The sequence below is a fragment of the Dermacentor silvarum genome, chromosome 2 (assembly GCF_013339745.2).
Source record: "Dermacentor silvarum isolate Dsil-2018 chromosome 2, BIME_Dsil_1.4, whole genome shotgun sequence".
In the NCBI taxonomy this organism is placed as follows: domain Eukaryota; kingdom Metazoa; phylum Arthropoda; class Arachnida; order Ixodida; family Ixodidae; genus Dermacentor; species Dermacentor silvarum.
This window is the reverse complement of record NC_051155.1, coordinates 122,764,558-122,792,518: the sequence shown is the minus strand read 5'-3', so window position 1 is coordinate 122,792,518 and position 27,961 is coordinate 122,764,558. Positions and strand designations below refer to the sequence as shown.

The 27,961-nt window shown below is 48.9% G+C and overlaps 1 protein-coding gene across 1 annotated transcript; it reads right to left on the bottom strand.

The window, feature by feature from the left end:
* Window positions 1–455: 455 nt before the first annotated feature.
* On the bottom strand, window positions 456–27,711 carry LOC119440336 (uncharacterized). The gene is made up of 4 exons (XM_049662872.1): window positions 27,440–27,711; window positions 26,072–26,243; window positions 17,721–18,899; window positions 456–1,464 (listed from the first exon to the last, which is right to left on the bottom strand). The coding sequence occupies exons 1-4, from the start codon at window positions 27,709–27,711 to the stop codon at window positions 976–978; spliced, it is 2,112 nt and encodes a 703-aa protein (XP_049518829.1). The 3' UTR covers window positions 456–975.
* Window positions 27,712–27,961: the final 250 nt, after the last annotated feature.

The window sequence follows — 27,961 nt, the reverse complement described above, 5'->3', positions numbered from 1 at the left end:
CAGCGGGCTTTGTCTGCGAGGAGAGGTATGTTGCGTCCAAGCGCGTAAAAGGGACGTGCGGATCAAAAGGAGACAGGAAGAGGAAAACGACGACTGTGCAGCGGCCATTCCTGCTGTTCGTAGCCTGCTATTCCTGCTCTTGCACACCTAAATAAACCCCTTTTCCTCGTTCTTGTAACAATATGTTTGTGTCCTTAGGCAACCATGCTCGAGCCTCAAAAAGTGAGGTACTGCCCTTTGTGTTACCGTACAGATTTTTCTTTCTAATTTATTTCTTATCGTTCTTGTAAATCTCCATGGTCTTTTTCGTTCCTGTTCTTTGCATCCCATTCACTGTCTCAATGTATACGCGGTCCGCTTTCCGAACCGTGTAAGATCGCACCCTAGGTTTCATGTTCAAAACTGGTGCGCCTAAGGTCCCCAAATAAAACTAGGCTCCTTAGTGCACCTAAAAAGAAGCAGAAACACCAACAAAGGGTGTGTCGCGTTACTGGGATACGTTGAAACCCATGTGTGTTCTTCTACCGTGGCCTGAGCTGAGCTGATTCTGAGCGACATCAGCAGAAGGTTTAAAAATACGCTGCCGCATTTACGTTGGGATTTTTGTAATCGGTGTTTCGCTTCGATAGGGTCGAGAGTTGGGCCAATTGGTACAGGATTGAAAGGCAAGAACCAGCGCAAAACAACACACACAAGCAAGAAGATAGCGTAACGAGATTTCACATATGCAATATTTCATCGCATTTAATTTCTAAAATTTGTGTTCTTGGAACAGCGGCAATTGGTTCTATGAACGTCTGCACTAGAAGTACCCGAAGTATACGGTATATATGCTCCACTGACACGACCGAAGCATCGCTTTCTCTCTGCAGTCAACGCCCTGTCGTAGGGTAACGGTAGCAGTCTCAAGCGGTATGTAATAGCTGGCCAATCAGCTGATATATATAGAATGGTGATAGGCTGAAGGGCGCACGTTTACAGCGACATCACCCTGCCGGTATAAAGGATCAAGTCAGACGTTCTGTCCATGATGATGAAGTGGAAGGGCTTGTTAACGACGATGGTCACAGGGTCTCCCGAGAACGAAGTGCGTTCGGCGCTCACGACAGGCCAGTGTCCCTCGTCCACAGAGATGTACGCGTCCTGCCGCAGCTGAAGAAACAGAAGCTGCTCACTCCCGTAGCTCGCGCTCGCTAGGTCGTTCGTGAGGTCGGCCATGTCGATTGAAGTGGACACATGGAACTTGGGCATGTGGAGCGTGACCAGTGTCCCCACGGCACCGTGAATGAAGCCTTTCACTGCGTCTGGAGTGAGCTTCAAGGGGCGAGAAGATAACGACCGCTGCACAATTAGCACCATGGAGAGCGCACCGTCAGCGTATGGCAAGCATACGACGTGTGCTTCGAGGTCAGGGTAGAAAGAGTATGGCAGTACGCAAGTCTTACGCATCACTTGCACACTGACCTGAAACAAAAGAAATTGTGCTCGGTAAACAGCAGAAAATTTAGCAATTGTTAATTTTGTTAGACTGAACTTTTCTGATTTTGTTAGACTGAACAAAACGCACGCTAGAGCTGCGGGCCAGTTGATTGATAATGGCGATGAGGTGGGGGTCTCTTATCAATGCCCCGCACAAGGCCTGGAAGCTCGGATCCATGGCGTCACGCTAGTGGGCTGAAAAGTCCAAAAGCAGGGGCAGCTGCCAAGCAAGCAGCCATGCTTATGGCTTTCACGTTCCCGCTTTCGTCACTTCGCGCTATGTGGTCGAAAAACCGACCTGTTAACACATATACTGTTACTTCTCCAAGCTTGCACCAACGCGTTCAGCGCGGTTTGTGTCATCATGTGTTAGTTGTGAAACTCCCGCGTAATTCCATAATAGCGTTTAATCATGTAGCGCCCGTAGTGAACGCGCCGCGGCGCTGGCGCAGCTAAAAGGGCATCGGAGCGTGTTCACAACTAGTAATACAAAAATCCGCAAGTCGAGAACTCTAAACCCCGTCATACGAGCATCCATTATCCGCTAAAAAACCGTTAAATCTAGACAACAATCAAAATCACGCTCAAAATATGTTTTATTGCGTCTACGTAAAATACAGTTGAAAAAATTAGACTGGACAGAAAAGTATGCTTCTTTTTGTCCATAATGGCATAAAAGATATAAATAATAAGCGCTTTTGTCGCACGACTGTGAAGCGCGGAAACGTATTGCGAAACAAAGCGTAAAAAGAAAATAAGGTGCGTACAATCACTATTCAAAAGATAGGTTGAACTACCGGTAGTGATTTAAATTACAAAAAAAATGTCACCTGTTTCATCTTGGTATGCATGGTCGCGCGTCCTCTGTGTGTATTTGTTCGCTGGCGCGGCAATAGCTTTATGGTCGTTGCCATCGCTGACGCCGTAGACCTCCATCGTGCCAATCTTGTCACGACAACGTGCAAGTGTAGCAGCACTTATCGTTCAGCACTCACGTGGTTCGAAGTCACAACTGCAGAGTTGGCGCACATGAACTTGGCGATGCAGCAGCGCGTGACACCTGAGACTTATTGTGTGGTATTTTCGGTGTTGTCTGCCCATGTACCGGAGAAAAATGGTTCAGCAGTAGCAACATACTTTTTCGTAACAGCGCGCTCCACTAAATCTCTGTGCATTACAAAAAGTTCTGCTTTGCAGTAGGGCACATGGTTCTGCTACAGCCACCTGCAACTTCCATCAAGCAGTCTCAAACCGCTGGCTGCTGTAACCATTATTGCCTTATTCTTTTTTTTTTAAATGTATTTCACCGTAGCCATTTCACGAGGCAAAGTCCCCTAAAGCGTGTCGGCGAAAATGGCGAAGAGTGAAATTGCTCAAAACTGCTCTCTTAAGCTTTTTTTTGCGGAGCAGCTTGCTCTAGAAGAACGAGATCGCGCTTTTGGCGGCGCGCCGCACGTTGCCTTAGCAAAATTAAGCGCACGAATGCAAAACCATTACCGCTTCTGCCCCGCTATACTGTGCGATCAGCTGCCGGAAATGCAACTGGGTGTTCGCTAACAGCCTGTGTTCCGTTCATGCTGCAAAATGTGGAACGGTAGAAGGAAAACGTGTGCAGTAGTTGGCACAAAGAACAGTGTCTCGTATATTAAACAATGGAATGAGTATATGTGACCAAGTCCAAGGACCGCTGTTACACAAGGGCTGTCTATGTTCCCGGCTTTTCGCGATGCACAGCTTTTCTAGAGAGAGAGAAATAAACTTTATTGTTAGACCAGGCTTCTTGAGCCCAAAGGTGGGTGGCCTCCTCAGTGCAGGTAGCCATGGCTCGCTGCCGCCGCCCGAGCCCTGTTCACCAACCGTAGCTGGTTTTCAGTCTTGTGTCACCAGCAGAGCCTCCCACTGGTCTTCCGAATCCTCCTCTGAATCCGCTTCTTCCTGCTTGTTATCACCTGGTGGTGGTGATGCCGGTGGTACGTCTGGGTATATTCCTGCACCCCAGTGCCATATTGCGCAAGGTGTTGGGCGTGTCCGGCGGTCAGAACTTGCATGGCGTGCAACAGTGTTCCATGCGGGTACACTGTTGCACCATGCAATTTGGGTACACCATGCAATTTTTTTCGTTACTGAGATTTAATTATAGTTAACGGTAATTAATAATCTAACTCGAGAAGTACTGTCCTAATTATCAAAGTGTCAATGAGAAAATTGTTCTCTGAGAAAATCACAGCGTAGTCACAGGAATCCTTGAGGTGCGAGCAATCTTGAAAGGTGGTGCTGAAGGTGTACTCGGCGACGTTTCTTGCTTGCAGTCTTCGTTGAGTGCGCCTTATGTTTAGGTGGCTTGCGCACTGACGTTTTGTTTGAAGAAGTAGAAGAACAGGGAAGGTGATGATGGCTATGTACAAATGAAAAGGACGAAGTACGTTAATAGTGCTTACAATATATATATATATATATATATATATATATATATATATACCCCTTGCTTAATCAAGGGGTACAAGAGGCATACGTGAATATCTTAGCGAACATCTACAAGGATTCCACAGCTACCTTGGTTCTCCACAAAAAAGTAGAAAGTTACCTATCAAGAAAGGGGTCAGGCAAGGAGACACAATCTCTCCAATGCTATTCACTGCATGCTTAGAAGAATTAGTATTCAAGCTCTTAGACTGGGAAGGCTTAGGAGTGAGGATCAACGGCGAATATCTCAGCAACCTTCGGTTTGCAGCTGACATTGTCCTATTAAGCAACAATGGAGACGAATTACAGCAAATGATTGAGGACCTTAATCGAGAAAGTTTAATAATTGGGTTAAAGATGAATATGCAGAAGACAAAGATAATGCTCAATAGCCTGGCAAGGAAACAAGAATTCAGGATCGCCAGTCAGCCTCTAGAGTCTGTAAAGGAGTATGTTTATCTAGATCAGTTATTCACAGGGGACCCCGATCACGAGAAAGAAATTTACAGAAGAATAAAATTGGGTTGGAGTGCATACGGCAGGCATTGCCAAATCCTGACTGGGAGCTTACCACTGTCGTTGAAAAGAAAAGTGTACAATGATTGCATTCTACCGGTGCTAACATATGGGGCAGAAACTTGGAGGTTAACAAAGAAGCTCGAGAACAAGTTAAGGACCGCACAAAGAGCGATGGAATGAAAAATCTTAGGACTAACGTTAAGAAACAGGAAGAGAGCCGTGTGGATCAGAGAACAAACGGGGATAGCCGATATTCTAGTTGACATTAAGCGGAAGAAATGGAGCTGGGCAGGCGATGTAATGCGTAGGATGGACAACCGGTGGACCATTAGGGTTACAGAATGGATATCAAGAGAAGGAAAGCGCAGTCGAGGTCGGCAGAAAACCAGATGGGATGATGAAGTTAGGAAATTTGCAGGCGCAAGTTGGAATACGCTAACGCAAGACAGGGGCAATTGGAGATCGCAGGGAGAGGCCTTCGATCGTCCTGCAGTGGACATAAAATATAGGCTGATGATATATATATATATATATATATATATATATATATATATATATATATATATATATATATATAGCCACTCTTAAAGAGCTCCGTAGCTTCATCGGCTTGTGCTCTTATTTTCGGCGTTTCATCCGTAATTTCGCCTCTATTATCGCCCCCTTGACTCAGCTACTTGCCAGCAGCGCTGACCTCTCGGCATGGAATCCCGATTGCGATGAGTCATTTACGACGCTCCGCCGGCTCCTTACGTCCCCTCCAGTACTGCGCCACTTCGATCCCAATGCGCCTACTGAAATTCACACGGACGCTAGCGGTGTCGGTCTTGGTGCCATCCTCGCCCAACGCAAAGACGGCTATGACGAGTATGTCGTTGCATATGCCAGCCGTACCCTAACAAAGGCAGAGTCGAACTATTCTGTAACGGAAAAGGAATGTTTGGCAATTATTTGGGCAATCAGCAAATTCCGTACTTACCTATACGGACGCCAATTTGACGTTGTGACTGACCACCATGCCTTATGCTGGTTGTCATCTATGAAAGACCCCACTGGCCGCCTCGCTCGTTGGGCTTTACGCCTTCAAGAGTATGACATACGTGTTATTTATCGCTCGGGACGCAAACATTCAGACGCCGATGCCCTATCCCGTTCTCCGCTTCCGTCTGACTTACTTTGTTTACAAACTTCCACCTGCGATTCGTCGTCCCTCAGCATAACCGACATGCCGGCCGAGCAACGCAAGGATCCCTGGATCGCTTCTCTGCTTGACGTTCTCTCTCACCGTTCGCTTGAATCTGTTTCACGCACCATTCGTCGTCAAGCGCATCACTTTGTCGTTCGTGAAGGCTTGTTGTACCGCCGCAATTACCTAACCGATGGCCGCAAGTGGCTGCTTGTTATCCCCCGTCATCTGCGCTCGGACATATGCACCGCCTTCCACGATGATCCTCAATGCGGCCACGCTGGCGTATTCAAGACTTACTCCCGCCTACGCCTGAGGTATTACTGGCGCGGCATGTATCGATACATTCGCCAGTACGTGCGATCATGCCTTTCGTGCCAACGCCGCAAGACTCCCCCTCATAGCACCGCTGGTCCTCTACAACCTTTACCGTGCCCTACAAGACCATTTGACCGTGTTGGCATTGATCTTTACGGTCCCCTCCCCAACACTCCTGCGGGCAACCGGTGGATCATTGTCGCCGTCGACCATCTCACACGGTACGCTGAAACATCTGCGCTGCCAGCTGCCACCGCGATAGACGTCGCTCGCTTCCTTCTTCGCCGCCTAATTTTGCGACACGGTGCGCCCCGTGAATTATTAAGCGATCGTGGCCGCGTCTTTCTCTCAAACGCTATCGAGGCACTGCTCCAAGAATGCCGCATTGTTCACCGCACCACCTCTGCGTACCATCCGCAAACAAACGGCATGACGGAGCGTTTCAACCGCACCCTTGGAGATATGCTTGCGATGTACGTGTCCGATGATCACTCCAATTGGGACCGGGTGCTCCCCTTCGTCACGTACGCCTATAACTCTGCGCCACAAGCTACCACCGGGTTCTCTCCTTTTTTTCTTCTATATGGACGTGAACCATCCTGTTCCATGGACACCATTCTCCCTTACCGACCCGATGTCTCTGAAGCCTCGCCCGTTTCCGAAGCGGCTGCTTATGCTGAAGAGTGTCGTCAACTGGCTCGCTCGTTTACCGCGCAAGACCAATGTCGTCAAAAATCTCGCCATGACGAATCCGCATCTAGCGCCCACTATTCCCCGGGAATGCTAGTTTGGCTCTGGGTCCCGTCTACTACTCCCGGCCTTTCGACCAAGCTTCTCTCGAATTACCACGGTCCCTACCGAGTAGTCGAGCAAACATCTCCCGTCAACTACATCATCGAGCCGCTCGAGCCATCTTCCGACCACCGCTGCCGAGGGCGTGAAACAGTTCACGTCACTCGGCTGAAACCGTGCTACGACCCTCCTGTGCTATCAATCCCCTAAGTCGCCAGGTTGGCTCCTTTCTGCGTGGGGAGTGATTGTACCGGAGCACATCGGCACCAGCTCTGTGCCAGCCAGTGTGTGGAAGAAGACGTTGACGATCGTGTGGTTCGCGCTAGGTTGGTTTTCAACGATCCGGCTTGTTAAACCGCTCTATCAAGTCTACCTGCAAAATACTCTTGTTGCATTATATATATATATATATATATATATATATATATATATATATATATATATATATATACACACAGAGTGTATATATATATATATATATATATATATATATACACACAGAGTGTTTCAGCGAACATTTTCAAAATTTTTTAAGGTTGCCTGTGGCAGATAGCCCAATTCTAGTTAATGAGCTGGTCTACTCGAAGAGGCGGACATTACTCTCACAAGAAATTGAAATGCATAATCGAATCATTAACAAAAATTCACTAATTAAGTTTTTAACTAATTACCTGATGACCCATATTGCAATGTACAAATTGTAGCCGTGGAGTTCGCAAGGCGGATCCACTTGAAATTATTTCTCAGGTTGACACCAGTTTCGAGATATTAATTCCCGAACTTTGCGGAAAAATGCATTGACGTTCCAGTTAAGTTTGTGCTTCAATGCAGAAAGTGACGTTTTGTTAAGAAACTAACTGGAACGCCAATGCATTTCTCCGCAAAGTTCGGGAATTAATATCTCGAACCTGGTGCCATCCCGAGAATTCGTTCCAAGTGGATCCGCCTTGCAAACTCCACGGCTACAATTTGTAAATTGCAATATGAGCCATCAGATAATTAGTTAAAAACTTAATTAGCGAATTTTTGTTAATCCTTCGATTATGCACTTCAATTTCTCGTGAAAGTAATGTCCGCCTCTTCGAGTAGACCAGCTCATGAACTAGAATTGGGCTATCTGCCACAGGCAACCTTTAAGAATTTTTGAAAGTGTTCGCTGAAACACCCTGTATATAGGAGGAACAATGCAGCGAACCGCTATCGTGCGGTAGAGCTGTTCGAAACATTTTTGCGAGTAATGCGAATTGGCGGGCCAGAGCCACCATATAACACTGTGGCGTATAATTTTCGCACCGATGCATTCCATGCAAGTTCCTGTTGTATGATCAGTCTGCAAACATGCTGAAATAAAAAGTGGGACACGCGCCTTTCCAGGTGAAAAATTCGCATACTCGCGCAGCCCTGGCCATCCTAGCGCGGTAGGTTGATGCCCTTCTACTTACGCCAGCGCCTAGAGTGGTCGAGTTGCGCAGCACAGCGCAATGTCTCATTAGCGAGGGCGAGCGCGTATTGCCTTTGTCTTCTTGCATAGAAAGCGACATGCTGCATTTTCTCGCAAGCAGGTTCAAACTTGGCCCTCGAACAGCGATTTCGATAAGGACGTGCTATGACAAACACCTCCATATTTTAAAAGTTCTAAAGGATATTTTAAAAATCGCCTGTGACAGAAGAGAGCGTCCATTTCGGCGGTCTTCACAGCGCACACACTTAAGGAAATAAGGGACAGGCAGAGAGCGAAAAAATACCGCCGACTGCAAACTCGGTTTCACGGCTTGGGATGAGTGTCACGTTGTCAGTAAAGACTGTGTCACCGAAGGTGTGCATCTGGTTGCTCGAAGCCAGAGGCTTTCTTATTTCTTTAGTATGCGTTCGCTGTGAACACCATCGAAATTCACTGTTAGCAACTCGCCCGAGCTTCAACACTTGCGCAGATGTAGATGTTCTGCCTTTTGAAGTGGATTTAAATGACCTGCGCGAGTAATTAGAACGTCCAGGTAGCTAATGCAAAATATTTTCTAATTAAAATGTTAATTATTTTAGTGCACCAGCTGTAATTGCGAAACTGAAACGGAGCAGCAGTGAAGTTATGTTCACTTAGCAGTGATCGATCACAACTTTCGAGATATCTGGCCTTGAGCAAAGAACGCTACAAAATAGTATACACCGTCGTTCCAGCTATAGCTTCCCGAAAGCGTGCGTCAAGCATCTTAACTGCAACGCTAATGCATTTTTAAACATTATTTGGAACGCTTATCTCGAAAGTGGTGGTAGTGCTGGGATTCCTGCTAATCTGACATAATTTCACTGCTGTTCGGCGTAAACTTAACAATTAGAACATGTGTACTAAAGTGAATAATTAAAGGTAATTAGTGAACATCTTTAGTTGGCAGAAAACAAAAAAATACAGGAAAATAATGGCTGTTCACTGACCTGACAAAATAGTTTACTGAAAGCAGTGGCTTAATTTGAACCGCTTATTTCCGGTCCTTCTATGGTTAAACTTGATAGCGCCTGGGTAGAATTTCCATTTAGTAGTTGATTCGGGTATATCTCCATTTATCTTTTAGATTACGTGAGGGTTATGTTAAGTAAATCATTTTTGGCATTCCTAAGAGACCGGATGTCGCGGTTTATTTTGTTCCTTAGATATTTGAAATTAGCGAGAGGTTTTCGTTTTTAGAGTTGATAAATTTGGCAAATAGTTTGTTTTTTTCCAAGACGGGTAAGGACGAGCGGTCATCCAAAGTTTGCGTGATATTTTCCAAGGCCTTAAATCAGTGAGCAGAAAGCAATCAGTAAGGCAATCAGTTAAAAGAAGAACACTCTTATCATAGGAACATTAAAGCTAGAGGGAATGCCGATTACATTCTGAAAGTCGTGTGCATCGTGAAAATTCAGGATACGTGTGTTTCAGATATTTCCAGGCACTTCTGGTCATTAATAACCGCTAAATCTGTTCAACTATACGAAGCCAACAGACAGTTCACCCTTTTTGTTCAGTTTTCACCGATGAACCAGGCGATACCCTGCCCTACACTACATTTTTTCAATCAATCAATCAATCAATCAATCAATCTTTATTTCCAACGACAGTTGGGGGTCCCTAAGACGAAAATTAGTAGCAAACCGCTTGAAAGTGCCTTAGAGCCCACGTTTTTCGAGCATCTGTCCATGTGAAAACTCATAATCGATGCCAATGGTATTGCAAAGGCTATTGTACAACTGGAATTCATCTCATCTGCCGGAGTCGACAATATGAACTGAAAAATACTGAGAAGCACGAGACACGTATGTAGTGTCATCCTACAACACATTTTCCAGCACTCCTTGTCAACTGGAGTGGTGCCACGGGACTGGAAGGTGGGAAAGACCATTCCCGTCCCGAAAAAGGGTATTTCTTCCCCCAGTTGCTTCCGACCCATCTCACTCACCTGCGTGTGCTGTAAACCAATGGAACTGTAAATGGTTTATTATAACTCGGAGCAGCGCAGCGGCGACAGTCAAACAAGGACACAGCTTTCAAGCACGAGCGCCGTTGCCGAGCAAAGCGCTGGACCCACTATAGCGTCTGGGCCCACTAGAGCCGGACCCATTAGCATCTCTCTTCGTTACAATTACCCCGGGAGTGATAAGGGAGCCGTCCGGCGGCCTAACTGCTTGTCAGGATGACAGGATCATAGTATGGCTTGAGGCTGTCGACATGGACAATGTCTCGTCCACGACGGCGCTGATCCGAAGACGGTTCAACTGGTTCTATGACATAGTTCACGGGAGATACGCGTTCGAAGATGAGGTAAGGGCCTTCATACTTCGGGAGTAGTTTCGATGAGAGGCCAGGGGTGGTGAACGGGACAGAGAGCCACACAAGTGCGCCAGCTAGGAAGCAAGGTGACCGCGGAAGTGGAGTCGCCGGGAGGGCTCCTCTGGCGCCCTTGGTCGTTGGAAGTAAAGGCACGTGCAAGGTCACGGCATTCTTCAGCATGTCTTGCTGTGGCAGAAATAGGCGAGCCCTCGGATGCATCCGGCCGGTAAGGTAAAATTGTGTCGATGGTGTGCGACGGGTGCCGACCGTATAGTAAGAAAAAGGGCGAAAAGCCAGTGGTGCTCTGAGTAGCGGTGTTGTACGCGTAGGTGACGAAGTGCAGAATGGCGTACCAGTTCGTGTGGTCGGAGGTGACGTACATTGAAAGCCTGTCGCCGAGCATGCGGTTGAAGCGTTGTCAGGCCATTGGTTTGAGGGTGGTACGCCGTAGTTGTGCGATGAATAACGTGGTACTCTTTAAGAATGGCTTCAACCACTTCCGACAGGAAGACACGTCCGTGATCACTGAGCAATTCCTGGGGTGGACCATGCCGCAGGATGAATAGGCGATGCAGGAACGAGGCAACATCGCGCGCTGTAGCTGCTGGGAAAGGGGCGGTTTCGGCGTATCGTGTGAGGTGATCTACTGCCACAATGGTCCAGCGGTTACCAGCCGACGTCAAGGGAAGTGGCCCATACAAATCAATTCCAACACGCCCGAACGGCCGGGTAGGGCAGGGTAAAGGCTGCAGACCAGCTGGCGAGAGGTGGAGTGAAGATTTCCGGCGCTGGCAGTCGGGGCAGGAGCGAACGAACTGTTGAACGTACTTGTACATTCCTCGCCAGTATAGTAGCGCTGTCGAAGGCGCTGGTAGGTTTTCAAAACTCCCGAGTGTGCACACTGTGGATCGATGTGAAAGGATTCGCAGATTTCGGAGCGCTAACTGCGAGGAACTACTAACAACCACTGGCAGCCGTCTGCGGTATAAATGCGTCGGTGAAGCAGGTTGTCGCGAACCGCGAAATGGCGAGCCTGACGACGCAACTTGCGAGTGGTTGACTGTGGTGATGGGTCAGCAAGCAAGCCTATAATCGAGGCAATCCACGGGTCCTTGCGCTGCTCGGAAGCTATAGTCTCAAGGTCGATTGAAGAAACAGCGAGCTGGGATAGTGAGCAGCAGACATTGTCGTCAGGCAATGGCGAGCATGATAGGGCGTCGGCGTCAGAATGTTGGCGTCCGTTGCGGTACAGCACGCGGATATCGTAGTCCTGCAGGCGAAGTGCCCAGCGGGAAAGACGACCTGAAGGATCCTTTAATGATGACAGCCAACATAGTGCTTGGGTCCGTGACGACATCAAATGGGCGGCCATACAAATAAGGTCGGAACTTAGTAAGAGCTCAGATGATCGCCAGACATTTTTTTCCGTGACAGTGTAATTGGTCTCGGCTTTCGTAAGGGAGTGGACTGGCATAGGCCACGACATATTCACGAAAGCCACGTTTGCACTGCGCAAGGACAGCGCCGAGGCCAACACCGCTGGCATCTGTGTGTACCTGCGTAGGGACCGTCGGGTCGTAGTGGCGCAAAATTGGGGAAGTCGTCAGCAAACGACGGAGATTGGCGAACGCCTCCTCGCACTATGACGACCACGAATGAAGGAGTCCGTTGCTTCCAAGGAGCTTCATCGGAGGTGATATGAAGGCGGAGAAATTTCGAATGAAGCGTCGAAAGTAGGAACACAAACCTACGAAACTTCGCAGTTTTTTTATGTACGTAAGTGTAGGGAATTCGGCGACGGCACGAAGCTTGGCTGGATCCGGGAGAATTCCTTCCTTGGAAACGACGTAACCCAGTATCGTCAGCTGCCGCGCTGCAAATCGGTACTTCTTTAAATTTAGTTGTAGGCGGGCGTTTTTCAAACATGTCAAAACACTCCGGAGGCGTTGAAGGTGCGTGGAGAAGTCTGGAACAAAAACAGCGACGGTCATCAAGGTAGCACAAGCACGTGTGCCATTTCAAGCCGCGCAGAACGGTATCCATCATGCGCTTCAAAGTTGCTGGCGCATTACAAAGTCCAAACGGCATGACATTAAATTCGTATGAGCCGTCGGGCCTGACAAAGGCTGTCTTCGGTCGATCGTCTTCTGCCATAGGGACTTGCCAATAGCCTGAGCGCTGATCTAGAGATGGAAAAAATTCTTCTCCTTGTAAGCTGTCAATGGCGTCGTCGATTCGCGGACGCAGACAGACGTCCTTACGAGTGATCTTGTTGAGGCGCCGTCGTCCACAGAGAACCGTACAGAACCGTCTTTCTTCGTAACAAGAACGACGGGAGATGCATACCATGGACTGTACGTGGGAAGGTCGGATCACTTCGCGGCGGAGCATATCGGCCACTTGTTCATTAATCGCGCGACGTTCTGTAGCCGATACACGATATGGGCGTTGCCGAAATGGTGATTGGGAGCCAGTATCGATTTGGTGCGTAACAGTTGACGTCCGGCCAAGGGAAGGTTGCCCGACGTCGAAAGAAGTACGAAATTCGTGTAAGATGCACAGAAGCTGTGATCGCTGGCCCGGTGTGAGGTCATCGGCAATAGAAGAATCGAACACATCTATGGGCAATGGGCCAGACGTAGAAATCAAGCCGAGCGTACTGTAACGGGCGCAGTATGTGTCTTCAGGAACGTCCGTAATTTGTACGTCTTCGATAGTTTCGACACTGCTCGGACATTCTCCTCGGAGTAGCATCACAGGGTACGGGAACGGGTTACAAATATAGCACGTACTAGAACCCTGTGTGATGTTCACCGTCGCAAAAGGTAGCAGTAGACCTTTTCGAGTGGAAAAGCAGCCAGGCGGAGAAAGCAGTGCGACGGCGTCGGAGAGGCTGCTGCAGTACATAGAGACAACCACTGACGAGTTGGGAGGAACGGTGGTGTCGTGTCTGACGAGTAGTTTGTCCGGAAGAGAACCATTGTCGGCAAGCGTCAAATCTGAGAGCGGCGACAGTTCTAGTTCGGCCCGTGCGCAATGAATGATGGCATTGTGGCGGGAGAGAAAATCCCAGCCGAGGATAATGTCATGGGAGCACGATGGAATTACAATAAATTCGATGGCGTATACAACGTCCTTAATGACAACACGAGCTGTGCACGCCGCTAACGGGTGAATACGCGTTGCGCCGGCTGTGCGGAGGGACAGTCCAGTAAGGGGCATCGTGACTTTTCGAATCAAGCGACAAAGTTTTGCGTCCATAACTGATACGGTGGCTCCGGTGTCCACGAGTGCAGATGTGTGAACACCGTCAACCAACCGCATGTCACATTCGTCGGGCTGCTTTGAGGACTTTCGTGTTTAGCCGGCGTCGCAGCCCTTGCCTCGTGGACTGCGACGATTAGTTTTACTCTTTCCGAGCAACGGGACGAGGCCGCATCGGTGACAGCGAGCGTCGGCGTGGAGAAGGTGAGCGGCGGGTATTAGGCGTTGGGCGGAACGTAGGTGACGATGCCGAAGGGTCGTCGTAATATAGGCGGGGAGAACCTACCATACGATGGCGCAGATGTTGTAGCGCTAGGCGACTGCACGCGATTGCAGTAGCGTGCGACGTGCCCTGCGTAGCCGCACGCAAAACAGATTGGCCGGTTGTCAGATGTACGCCACCGATTCGCTGCGGTGGGCAGTGTTTTACACGTTCCTTAAAAACAGGAACGAAAGCTCGTTCCTTCCCAATATTGAAACGAGTTCCCGTTACAAGTTCCTTTAATGCGAAAGCAATGCGTTTCAGTTACACTTCGAACATTGGAACGTGTCGTTACATTACCGTTACATTTGGTTTTTTTAATTAAAATGTAGTGTCAGATAATCCTGAGGCGCAATAAAGTGAGCAATTTAAAACTCACATCGAACTACAAATATTATACGAATTTCAACATCTACGACAGCAGATTATCTGGAGATAAAAAGAATCCAAAGAAACGCTCCTAGGCGAATTTGTTCAGAGAGCACCGGTCATACTCCAGAGATGTCTAACTGCAGCTTTGGTGCTCGTCTATTACAAGTGCAATACATATGGCACCTTCCACTGCATGCATGCCCAACCATGTGGAAGGTGTCGGCCACCTCCCCACATAATGAGCAGCGGCCGTCAAAAGAAGGATCAAAGTGCTTGAGATCCGCCGGGCACAGTAGGGTGTTTGTAAAGAGCCTAAGAAGAATTTGTTCGCCAGCTTTACCCAGTCCTTTCATAGGAACCGGGTAACGCCGGTTTTGGGCACGATAGTGCTCAGTAGTCTCTTTAAAAGAAAGAAGAGGGCTGTTATCTGGGTCAAGGTCCTCCCAAGTGATGCCTGGTGCCCGGTAAGTGAGTGCGCGGGCTGCCTCATGGGCGACTTCGTTACCTGGCATGCCTTGGTGGCCGGGGACCCATATGATTAAGCGATGAGTTGGATCGCATTCGCGAATACTGCGGCGAAGACTTTTGTCGGAGAGGCGCCGCCGCAGGAACATGGTGGCGCTCGGGCAAAATATCGTTCAGTTCGTGCGCGATGGCGCGGCGGAGTGGGGGCTCAAAACTTGACGGTGGCTATTGTACCAGTTGAGGCTGTGCAAAGGGCACCAAGGAGAGCTGTCGTGCAATTTCCTCGTGCACGAACGCCTTCATTTCTGTCATCAACGCCGACTGCTCCGAAATGGCCATCAAGCCAGCGAGGTGTTCGTCGCGCGATGTAGGGCGACGCGTCAACGACCGCTGCCTGCGTAGCTCCTCGTAACTTTGGCACAGTGTAATTATCTCTGCCACATTGCGAGGATTTTTGGCAAGCAGCATGTTGAAGGCATCGTCTTCTATGCCTTTCATAAGATTCCTGATCTTATCAGACTCCGACATGGTAGCGTTGACGTTCTTGCCTAAGTCCAGGATTTCTTCGATGTAACTCGTGAAGGATTCACCTACTTGTTGAGCTCGTTCCCGCAAACGCTGTTCGGCGCGAAGCTTACGAACAGCGCAGGACGACCAAAAACATCCACAAAAGACGTCTTGAAGTCTGACCACCTCGGAAAATCCGTTTCATGGTGGTTGTACCATAAGCTGGCCCCACCCGCGAGGTAGAATAGCACGTTGCTCAGCTTGGCTGCTTCGTCCCATTTATTGTGGACGCTTACCCGCTCGTAGGTCCTTGGCCAATCCACAACGTCGGTGTCATCCGCGCCAATAAGAAAGCAGGGTCCCTGCGGCGAGGCACTCCAGAGCACGGTGCCGGTGCAGGGGGAGGCACTTGTTGGGAGGCTTCTTCAGGCATGGTCGAAGGTACGGTGCGGGATCGAAGTTCCAGGTTGCAGGTTTTCAGGGCGCAGCACGCTCCAACAATTGAAAAGGGTTTATTAGAACTCGGAGCAGCGCAGCGGCGACAGTTAAACGAGGACACAGGTTTCAAGCACGAGCGCCGTTGCCGAGCAAAAGCGCTGGACCCACTCGCGTCTGGTCCAACTAGAGCGGGACCCACTAGCGCCTCTCTTCGCTACAGATGATGATGATGACCTTATCATCTTTGGCGCATACCCACTCACGGGATCGGCCAAGAGTCGGGCAGATTTTATATATGTGCTAAGTGAATAGAAACACACACACACACACACACACACACACACACACACACACACACACACACACACACACACACACACACACACACACACACACTATATATATATATATATATATATATATATATATATACTCACATGTAGCATTCTTTCTTCTTTCTGTCAACTACTCCCACCAAAACCAACATGGTTTCCAAAAAGGCCTTTCTTGCGAAACGCAATTCCGCCTTGAATAATGACGTACCAGAAAATGCGCTATTTGTCGACTTCGAGAGGGAGTTTGATAAAGTCCCCCACAAAGAGCTTTTCTTGAAACTATCGCGTCTTAACCTTCACCCACTCGTTCTAAACTGGATCCAAAATTTTTTAACCAAGCGAAAGGAATTTGTGTATGCAAACAACTACTCTTCTGTATCATTTATCTGGGACATGAGACCTTAATTTAAACTGCTAAAAACAATCGAATCAGTTCAAGACCGTGCTGCGTTTATCCTCTCCGACCTCATACAATAGCAGCATCACAGAACTAAAGTCCCATATTATAGTCTTCCCAACAAGCTTGAACTTTGTAGCAATGTCGCTCGACTCTCTCTCGTTCATAAATTTTATTACCCATCTCGTCAATCTGTAATCACCTCAGCTCATCGCCATTCTAGTCGGCTAATTAAACCACGATAAAGTCGTATATCCCCAAGACCGGACCGCAGCTTACCCATTTTTTTTTTTTTTTCGTGCATTCCTCGAAAGACTGGAATGGTCTTCCTGCCGACGCCGTGCATCACTACAGCTCCAACCACTTCAAGGAAGGCATTGTACACCTGCTCTGTTAAACTGTTGCCCACCCCTCACGTAAAGCCCATAATCAGGGGACTTTGAGGTAGCGGAAATAAATAAATAAATAAATAAATAAATAAATAAATAAATAAATAAATAAATAAATAAATAAATAAATAAATAAATAAATAAATAAATAAGCGAAAGTTTTTTATTGAAATGTAGAAATACCAAGGAAAACGAACAAGAAGTAAACCTGCTGCCGGTGGGAGACGAACCCACATCTTACGAGCATTGGCATAACGCGTGCGATGCTCTGCCAGTTGAGCTACGCTGGCGGCCGCCCTCGTGCCCACTTGCTTGGGTACTTGTGTATGGGTACTATAGACCTGCCTTGGCAGTGATAGCCAGCGCTACTCAACGCCTGAGTGGCGCTGGCTATCACTGCTAGGGCTAGGCGCGAGTTCGGCTCCCACCGGCAGTAGGTTTCTTAGTTTACTTTCATGTCCATTTCCCTTGTTATTTCTACCTTTCAATGAAAAACCCTCATTTAATTTGCCCTGTGCTTTCCTTGGCTTGATTGTATTGGCTTCGTATAGTTTTGTCACTGATAATAATCGAGCCCATCGGTTCTCTCTTTCTCCTCGTTCATTAAATCTGTCCAAAACTGTTACCGAGAAGAGAGACAGCATTCCGGAACTGCACTCCCCGCGTATAGTGGAGGTGCCATATCACCAATTTTTCTTTCTCTTCTTCGCTCGCTGACTGCGCGGGACTTACCTGGTCCGTCCATTTATTGAAGAAGCTGCCCGTGTACGTGGATTTCTTGCTGAAGGGGCATTTCCAGAGGTTTTCAAAGCAGGCTGTGTTGAAGAGCACGTCATTCCAGGCTGTGCAGGCCAGATCTTCGGCAAAGGTGTTAAAGAGCTCCGCAGTCATGACGTGGCTTGTGGCGTTCTCTTTTGAAAGTTTCCAACTGTCATGCTGGTTAATCGTGGCGAAAGGGCGGAGATACACTTCGGTGTTCACTGTTACTTCACCTGTGTCTACCACCCTTCGCCTCAGTGTTGTTACCACCTCCTTGCAAGAGCATGCCAAGCGGGCGCCTTCCTTGGGCACTAGGGCACCGAACTTCAACGTTTCCCTGAAACTGGCTTTTGAGTCTGTCACACGAAGATCGATGAGAGAAACAATGAATGAGATTCCGTAAATGGAGAGACACACATTCTGGCCTTCAGGCAGAGCGTTGAAGATGCTCAGGCCGAGATAATTGCTCTCATCTTTGAGTCTGCTGCACATAACATAAGAGCGGCAGTTCAGGTGCTTATCGGAATTGACGGCAATGCGCACAGCGGCGGTGTTGTCTACATCTCTTTGCACACTAAACGATGCTTCAAGACGACGTTTCCCAGACTCGTCGGCGCGCATGCTTATTTTCGGGGATCTGCCGGCTGAAGACGCTGGTTGGTAGCCAGTCGCCGAATCTTCTGCTGCGGAAGACGCGTGCCTTTCCTCGGAAAGCTCTTCGGTGCCTGATTCGAAGCTGCTCATTTTGTCTTCGCTATCGGTATGATTTGCATGAGCCTGCGGCCTCCGCTGCTCAACAGTGTGGGCATCTTTAGTGGCCCCGGCTATTAGCAGTGGCGAGTCTTGCCCCTTTTTGTGGAAACCCGTCGAATCAGTCGCTGCCGCAAAAGGAACCTTCGGGTCAACCGGGGCTTCGTCTCGCGCTTTGACATCGGCAGGCCCCACTGCTGAGTAAATATTCCACATTCTGGACCATATGGACGGCGGCTTCTGGACTAGGATTTCGACGTTCGGAGTCCGGACTTGCATGGACGCCAGCTTTGGCGGTGTCTCTACCACTTTCCTTCTGGGGATGTCCACGTCTACTCGGATGTTCTTGACCTTTCGGGGCGGCGGTCGAGTGCCATCGTCGTCCTCGTCCAAGATATCGTCCTGCAAGATCGACAATATTCATTGTAGCAACAGCCTGATGTGGCTCTGAAGGGTCAACGGCGACGCTTTCATGGTAGCGACAAAAGTTTCCACAGCGAGGCAGTCGCGGCTTAAAGGACTGCTGGCGCAATATTTTTTCTTTATTAAGTAGCTATCGACGCAGTAGCTACGGCATGAAACCTCGATTGCTCCAGTGTCTAACGCATAATTTTATCGTCGTAGTTCAAAGCGCGTTTGTGGCACGGCTTCGTGAGTCCTTGGGGGGAGACTCACATGCACGACGGGCCGTGTCGCCGACACATTCCGCCGCGAGGAGGGGGCGTGATATGACCCGACTGCACCGAATTGCATTGTGCATAAGGCCACCGCGGAGGGACTGCTCGCTGCGTGATAGGGTGCCACCGAGCCGTATCGAGCTCCCCTTTTCCGAATTTCGCATCGTAGCCTCAGCGCCCGAACCTGAGTGTAACATCACTTATCTACACGCATTTTTGAAGCGACAGCTTCATTCCGCTACCTCGGGCAGCCGTCGGCGACTCAACAGCTTTCACCTTGAGAGCTATACTCCATCTCACAAGCTGTTGTCAGCACTGTGGAAGCTACACGAATTCTTACCCAATAGGAAGACCGAATGCCCCTCGGGATCTCGAGATGTGCTCATCCGCGCCGCGTCGTCTGCTCAGCGTCTGCTTGCCACATGCTCAATGGTTGGTGGATTGACGCAAACAACGTTTTGACGCTGTAACCATAGGTTGCGTTTACACGCATGCAACAGCAGGGCTTCGCTTTACCTGTACGCTTTCCGTGCAGTTGCCTTGCAGCCTCCTTAGCAAGCAATAAGGACCGACGCCCTCATAAATATCCACCTGCGGCACAGCGTCTGCTCGGCGTCTATACTTCGCGTTTGCTCGCTACTACTCTTCTAGTACACTGTACTCGCTACCATCATCCCGTGCCATGCTAGAGCGGGGTAGTAAATTAAAGATGCAGTGGGGTCTCTATATTAGGGCCTCTATAGCGTTCCGCATCGTCAATGCATCACCAGTGCTAATGCTGTGGCGCCATCTGCTAACTAGAAATCAAACCAATTTTAAGGCTCGGCACCGCGTCTGTAGTCCTAGCAGTGTGAAAACAAACAGCCGATCTCAATAATTACAACAAAACATGCCTAATGCTTTGACCTCAACTTGAGATGAGACATATATCGATGACGGGTTTTGCCACTTGTTTCTTGCTGACAGGGCGCAGAGCCAGTAACTAGCGCTAATTCGGATCGAAGCGGGTGCTCGGCGCTGTATGGGTGCCGCCATAATTTTATAGGTGATCACGGTTAGGGTGGCTATTACGGTTACTGGCGCTATAACTGCCACAGTAATTCTCGGTATACGACGCGCATGCGCAAAGGTCCTAACATGTCATGTATTGCTGTACCGTTTTATGTCGCGAGAAAAAATAAAACTGTAGTGTAGCCAATAATGAGCCAGTTACGGCCCGGTACTACATACCGCTGCGCAAGGCGATTGCCTGTGTACGCCTCGTACTTGCGGCAGTGCTGACAACAGCTTGTGAGATGGAGTATAGAGGTCAAACCACAAGAGAGCATTAAGGCGCGTTTATAAAGCATCCATGATTGTTCTGGTTAGCTTCCGAGTCTTGCAACTATATCAAACTAGTGTTGCGGACAAGTTCAATATGCAGATTGAGCTGTTAAGTACATCTACCTTGCTTCCTATATCTTTTAGGCTAACGTCTTAAAGCAAAGTAAATGTACGCCTAAAACTGTGCGGTACAAGTGTTTGCTTCTACCGGATCCAGAAAGATGCTGGTGTGATGTCGAAGGTGGGACTTGCTTTAATACGAAAGTGTTTTGAAGTGACAGCTTCATTACGCTACCTCGGGCAGCCGTCGGCGACTCAACAGTTTTCACCTTGAGAGCTAAAGGTCAAACCACAAGAGAGCATTAAGGCGCGTTTATAGTCCATCGGCACGCGGGTGAGCGTCGAACCATCGGTCGAACTATAGCCGCTGTTGTTCTCGCCAACGTGACATAACGTGTGCGCGCGTTCACGCTACGTCGGACTATATTTAGGTCTTTACAGAGCCCTGAAAGGAGACATTGCCGCCGTTGCCCGAGTAGAGTTGCGCGAAACCACACCGCGGCCACAGCTCGACAATGGGCCTAACTGTAGACTTTCATGTTCTTTGTTTAGTGAAGCGATTTTATCGAACTGCAGGCATGAACAACTGTGATAACAGTATTATGAATTGGGGAACCTTTCTTCCCTATTCCTTGCTTTCAATAATTGTTGGCTTCCTTCATATGTATGGCATAACGAACCCCCTCATTTCCCTACCCTTGTTTGTGATAGCAAAGTCATTTCCTGTTTTGCACGTCCATTAACTGTCAATCTTTTGCATTTTTCTTCATAGCTGGGACTGCTGCTAATATGCATAAAAAGTTTGGTTTGGTGCCTATGGAAATAGAACAACCCACTACGGGGTTGTGCATAAACAGTGTCATGCTTATTCCTGTCGTAAAATGTTTACATATTCTTTTTTTCTTTGTTCATAATTTCCTTAGCATTATGTGCATGAACCCATATTTGATGTCGCTTTGCATTCATGCTTTTTGTCTTTTTTTCATATTGAATCAATTATTACCGTTCTGTGATAATGCGTTATCTGCAACATGCTCTTTTAGCAAATAATATTTAGCCTGCACTTCTGCTGCAGTAAATAAACAGTTATTTTTATTTTACTTCATTTACTTTCTCGTTTCGTCTTCAAAACTACATAATTTCACTCTGCTGAGCTTTGCAAATCTTGAAGCACAAAATTTTTTCACAGTTCAGCGCTGCAAACCTTCGGAGAGGAACTGAAGCAGTGACTTTCTATTGCGGAGCAAGCGGTGCGTAGTGTCAGAAGTTAGCGCCACCTCGCGGAAAGCCGGAGAAACACAGCGGTCCCGAGCGAACAATAGGAGCGCGGCTGACGTGCCAGGCATCTCAGAGTAGAGGAGGCGCTGGCTGTATCTACTAGCAATTGGAAATACGCCGCCCGGCGTGCCACACCCCCACAGCGCATGCGCGTCCCCTCCCCCTCTCTCTCATCTCCTACGCTCCCCCCTTTCTCTCCTCTAGGAATCCTCTAGGAGCGGCGCCCGCATGCCACATCCCCACAGCGCATGCGCGTCCCTCTCTCTCTCTCCTCTCCTACGCTCCCCCCTTTCTCTCCTCTAGGAATCCGGAGCGACGCGCACGACAGGTGGTGCAACAGCTGCACACTCCGCTGGAGGCGCCACGGTAGTTTCGCGGTATGAAAATGACAGAGCGCGCGCGCCTCATTCTCTCTCCTGTGCAGCGCCGCGATGAGCGCTCGGGCCGCTGCCGCGAAACCACCTCTCGCTCAAGCTAACCATCTCCCCGCTGCTTCGCATCCACATATGGTTCTCTTTAGCGGGAGATGGAGTAATTTTTTTGTGTGTGTTATATCAAGTACTGTGATCTTTCTTTATCGACAAACGAAATTCATGACGCCCCAGCGAGCCTGTGCGAGCATATAAGAGAGGCGTCACCACCAGTATTAGTTCTTTTCGTCTTTAATGGCTTAATTACCAAGCCTCCTCTATCGTAAGAGTGGCCGTTTTGGTATTCCAGAAGTGCAACCCTTCAATGTGTTCCGCGCCCTCTAATGGAAAGTGCCACAAGGGATTTAAGAGAAATCTTCAGTTGGTTTGTGTGTTGGCGCGAATACATATTAGCGCAACTATCATCATCATCATCAGCCTATATTTTATGTCCACTGCAGGACGAAGGCCTCTCCCTGCGATCTCCAATTACCCCTGTCTTGCGCTAGCGTACTCCAACTATGCCGCAACTATACTCACCGACAACTTTCTGTAGCAATGAAGGGAAAGCTACGGGGGCGTGGCTGCTGCACATGCGTTACCGCGCCAAGTAGTCCGGCAGCATTTCACAGTGCTTTTGGTTGCTCGGAACAGATGCTGAATCGACGCAGCTTCCACGTGCGACGGTATCGCGTTTGCTGAGACGCAGCAAGGCAAAACCGCAAAATAAGCAAACCTTTACAGTCAGTGGTGTGTTCTGTCTCATTTAACTTTTGCTAATAAGGAGTTTATGTTTTCTCTTCCCCAGCCTAAACTAACGTGGATTTAAACACGGGACTCTTTTCACAAGCGCTCTCACTTGTGAGCGCTTTGTCTCCGTAGCTTTCCCTTCAATGCCGCAGAAAGTTGTCCGCGAGTATATGTGGCATTCGTAAAAAGTCACAAGGACGGGTGTTAGCGCCCGTACTTTTTTCTGTACTGTGTGTTCCCTAAGTCACCGTACTCGTTTTCGGTTCTTTAGAGCACAGGGCTGACACCATCCGCCAACTTAGGGTCTCATATTTCTAAAGTTTTCTATATATATATAGAAAACTTTAGAAATATGAGACCCTAAGTTGGCGGACGGTGTCAGCCCTGTGCTCTAAAGAACTGAAAACGAGTACGGTATACAACCGACACAAGTTCGGGTTGTACGCACGTACAGTGTCGCGAAAGCTGTTTCATGTGGCATCCTTGAGTGATCGTTTCGAAAAGGGCTTCGGAGAGTTACAGAGAGAGTAGGAATATTGTTCTAGTGGTCGAAAAAGGGCGCTCCGACTACATCAATTCAGTTGGTTCTTTCAGACCGATGAAATCCCACATGGGAGCGCACCGAAAATGCTCTTACCCACGACGTCCAACCGGTTTTTCGTGATCGTGCTTTGCGGCCTCACGTCGATGATAGCGAAGCGGTAGCGTTTCCTTTCGTTTGCGGCGCGTTGTCTCCTTTCGAGTCAAAATGCAACTAATGACGGCAGCTTTCTTATACTGCTGAAAACTTGCTGTGCTGGCGTAGGACTGTCTTGGAAGTAATGGCCGCTGTAGTGGTCGCTTTCCTAGTCCATTTTTGTCTGGCTCGCGCGCCGTGATGCTTTGTGATGCGACAGACATTCAACAAGAGTGGACAAGCCCAGCGGCCGAATTGACTGCAGTGCGCCAAGCGGTCGTTATCAATAACCACACTTCCCGTTTCGGTTATGGACGCGCGTTTTCAACGCTGGCTGGCACGCGTTACGCGGGCTGCGCCCATCGGCTTTCTTTTTTTTTTATTGCTCAACCGCGCGTGGTATTGGTGTGGAATCGTTTTATTGCGACAGCAATTATATGGACACTTCAACCGGATTTCTGCCGTCGGCGTCGCCGTGAGGTTCCGTATAGATTCCAAGGGCGATAAAATCGTCGCCGCGCGCCGTATGCGCGAGCGAAAGCGCGCGGGGGCTGCGCGCTACCACGGAGGGCGAACTCCCCCGCGCGCTAGCGCTATCACGGAGAGCGAACGCACGGCGGAAAGCAAACGCGACCGTCGCGCGAAAGGCCGTGGGGGTATGGGAGGGAGGCGGGGCGACGCTGTGCTCCGGCACCAAAGGCGTATCTTGCAACCGGGCGTAAGGGGAACTTGCCACTCAATCTCCCACGCGAAAGCAAGAAAGCAGGAAGGAGGGGGGGGAGGGGGCTGCTTCTCCTCTGCCAACAACTTCTCCTCTGCACTTTGCCCGGCGTTGGCGGCCGGTCGCCCACACCGTCTCTTATCTCCACATGGCTCTGACCTTTGTATGCGCTGTGCATTCGCCGCTCAGTTTCCGTTGAAGCGATAGACCGCGTGAGCCTTCGCCCGCTTCGGCGGCTGCGCTTGCTGCCAACGTTTTGACAGTCATTGTCTGCGGTCATTCAGTGTGATCTATTCATGTTTGCTTGTTCGCGCTGACACCACGATTGTTAATTCAGTTAGTAAGCGAATGTGTCCAAGTTTATGCAGCCGATAAAACCACTATCCCTACTCCGGATAGCTCTCTACTAATTTGCTATCGCAATCGATGCTTCTCCTTTCGGGCGAAACTGCGACATTTTTTTATTTGTCAAAAATTATTGCGAATGATCTTAACAAGTCCCATCGAATCCGTGCCACGTGCAATTTCCCAAAGTAGACGCAGGACGCCATGTAAAATGAGGAAATGTTTATTTTGCTCTATATAAATACTCGGTCCGGGCTTTTTCGGCATTCATCCAACGTTGAGGCCCCAGGTAAGCAGTAGTTCCCGTACGGAGCTCCATCGGACGGTACCAGCTGAAAAAAAAAGTAAATTACAAGCATGTGTCATTCTGGTATTTAGACATAGGAATACTGCGTGTTGGGGCGAAACGTGCGAAAGCGGTGCACGTGAATAGGCGGCGTTACAAACCAAAGCTATTTGATTTTACATACATGGCGTAGAAAATATCCGACTCATCCCAAACAATACCATAAAATATGAAAACTTATTTCCAAGCATTCCTCCATTACTGTGAGTTATTTCTTGCACTTTAATATCACAAATACACTGACGACTTCGCGTTTCTAAAACTTGACCTCGGGCTACGCGATGGTACAGTACGTACACAGATGGACGTGTGGGGCTTGGGCTGGATGCAGGAAGACTCACATAGTGGGGAACGGTTTAATGCTGGCTTATGTTACATACACATCACACCGACTGAGCACTAGAGCAGCAATGGCTTCACTGACTCGCCCATGGCGGGCAAACAAACAAAGGGATGAGGCTGCCGGAAACGGAAGCAGGCAAGGTAGGCGACGATGTCGGCGCGGCTACTTGCTGCGCAAGACACATGACGCCATCTGTAGCCGCCAAGACCAACTGGGCCAAGCACACATCGCTCACATTCCACCCCCGTCCAGGTGACCAAGTCCCTTGGTCTAACTTAGCGTCCACAGTCACTCAAGCACGAAGTCTCGCAAGTGACGGGGAAGGTGGCGCACACGCTGTTGGCGCTGAGGCTGTGTCTGGTGGATGGCAGTTTCATCATCAGGGACTGTAGTGAAGGATGTCTCCCCTTCAAGACTGGACGAAAGGTGTGCAACAGGAGATGACGGAGGCACATACAACTTGATTTGCGAAATATGCACAGTTCTTGGCTGGTTAAGCAGGCGAGCTGTCACTCCTGACACACGCAAAGCCTTGAATGTGGATGCAGTCAACTGCTCAGTGAGACGGTATATCCCTCTGAAGCGCGGGGCCATTTTCTCGTGGGGCGCTGGCGCTTGACGTTTGACCCATACTAGGTCACCTACTGTGAAGCTATGAGAGCGATGGGCACTATCATAGTGGCGTTTGCGGTAGGCTTGAGCTGCTTCTGAATTGGCAGATGCCTCTGAACCTTGGGCAGTTACGTCGAGGACGCGCTCAACAAGGCCAGTTTGTTGGAGCGACCGTTGTTGCTGGAGAGGAACCTTAGGCACGTAGCTGAAGAGCAACTGGAAGGGCGAAAAGCTTGTGCTAGAGTTCACCGAAGTGTTGATTGCAAAGGCTGCTTCATGGAGCTTTGCAGGCCATGATAAAGGTTCCAAAGCATATATTTTTCGTAACACTGTAAGTAATGTCCCATTGCTACGTTCTACGAGGCCGTTCCCTTCCGGTCGGTAGGCTGTTGAAAAGTGCAGCTCAACGTTATGTAGACGCATGAACCGCTTGAACTTTGTCGACTCAAAGGCTGACCCATGGTCAGAGAGCCAGTGGTCAGGTGCACCATAGCAGTGAAATACTTTATGCAAAGTATGAATATAACTTCACATGCCGAAGTTGATGAAACGGCTGCTGGAGCAATAAAGCGAGTCGCAAAATGAATCATGTTCAGTATGTACCGTGATGAGTTGCTGGGAGGCATAGTTATGTGGTCAATAGCAATGCTTGAGGATAGAACTTCTGAAGTGGGCATTTTGCCAAGAAAACCAACACTTCTTGAGGTTGGACGGTTATATTGCTGGCAGCACTGGCAGGATGACACGTAGCTCTTGACTGCTTTTTCCATATCTGGCCATCAGTAACGGTCTTGCACTTTGTGTAAAGTCCGCTTAACGTCGAAGTGACCTGCACCATCATGTAGTGCCTGGAGAATGGCGGGGCTCAATGACGATGGCGCTACAACAGCATAGGTTCCTGCCGGTGTCCGATGATATAGAATGTTGTCGACTAGATTGAACTCGGCCGGGGATCTCCATCAGCAAGGCTTTGAAGAATTGTGCTGCATTCAGGGTCTTTTTGTTGAGCGATAGCCAGTGTTTGGGTGGAGTCTGTGACTGCACACGAAAGTCGAGACAAATGGTCAGCTACAACATTCTGCCATCCAGGCAAATGTCTGACAGAGAAGTCAAATTCAACCAAGTCCATGAGCATGGACGTAAATCTACAAGATGGTTTCACACACTTGGTCAAGCAAGCAACAGTCCAGTTATCTTTAACTAGGACGAACTTCATTCCTATTAGATACTGACGAAATTTCACTGTTATCGACCAATGTACTGCGATGCCTTCCCACACGTTACTGTGAAGCTTGCGTTCGTCTAGTGTCAGGGATCGGCTAGCATAGGCAATAACACGTTCTTTGCCATCCTGAAATTGTGACAAAATTGCTCCTATGGCTTCACCAGAAGCATACTTACCTGGTGCCGGGGTAACCGTGATCATCAGTGGCTACTGTTGTTGCTGCAGATTGATTGAAGTGAGCAAGTAGTGGTGGCTCTGTGAAGGCTGAGCGAATAGTCTGGAAGGCACTTTCACATTCTGGGGACCACAGAAATGTGGACGACTTGACAAGGGCTTGAAGAGGGGCTACCACTTTAGCGAAACCCTTGATGAATCGACGGTAAAAGCTAGCTGCCTGTATCCAGGAGAGGACTTCCTTTTGATTTTGAGGAGTTGCGATACGGCACATGGCAGCTGCTCTTTCTGGATCCGGGCGATGGCCTTCGCCGGATATGGTGAACCCAAGAAATTTGATGCAAGCGAGACCGAAGGAACATTTGTCAAGTGAGGCCTTAAGTCCACTGGCATGCAGCAACTGGAGGGCTTCTTGCATAAGGTCTGCGAATGTGGCGAATGACTTCGTAGATAAGGATGTCATCGAGATATACTTGTATGCCGCTTTTGTCCGGGCGAGGCCGAAGGTCTTGGAATACCAACTG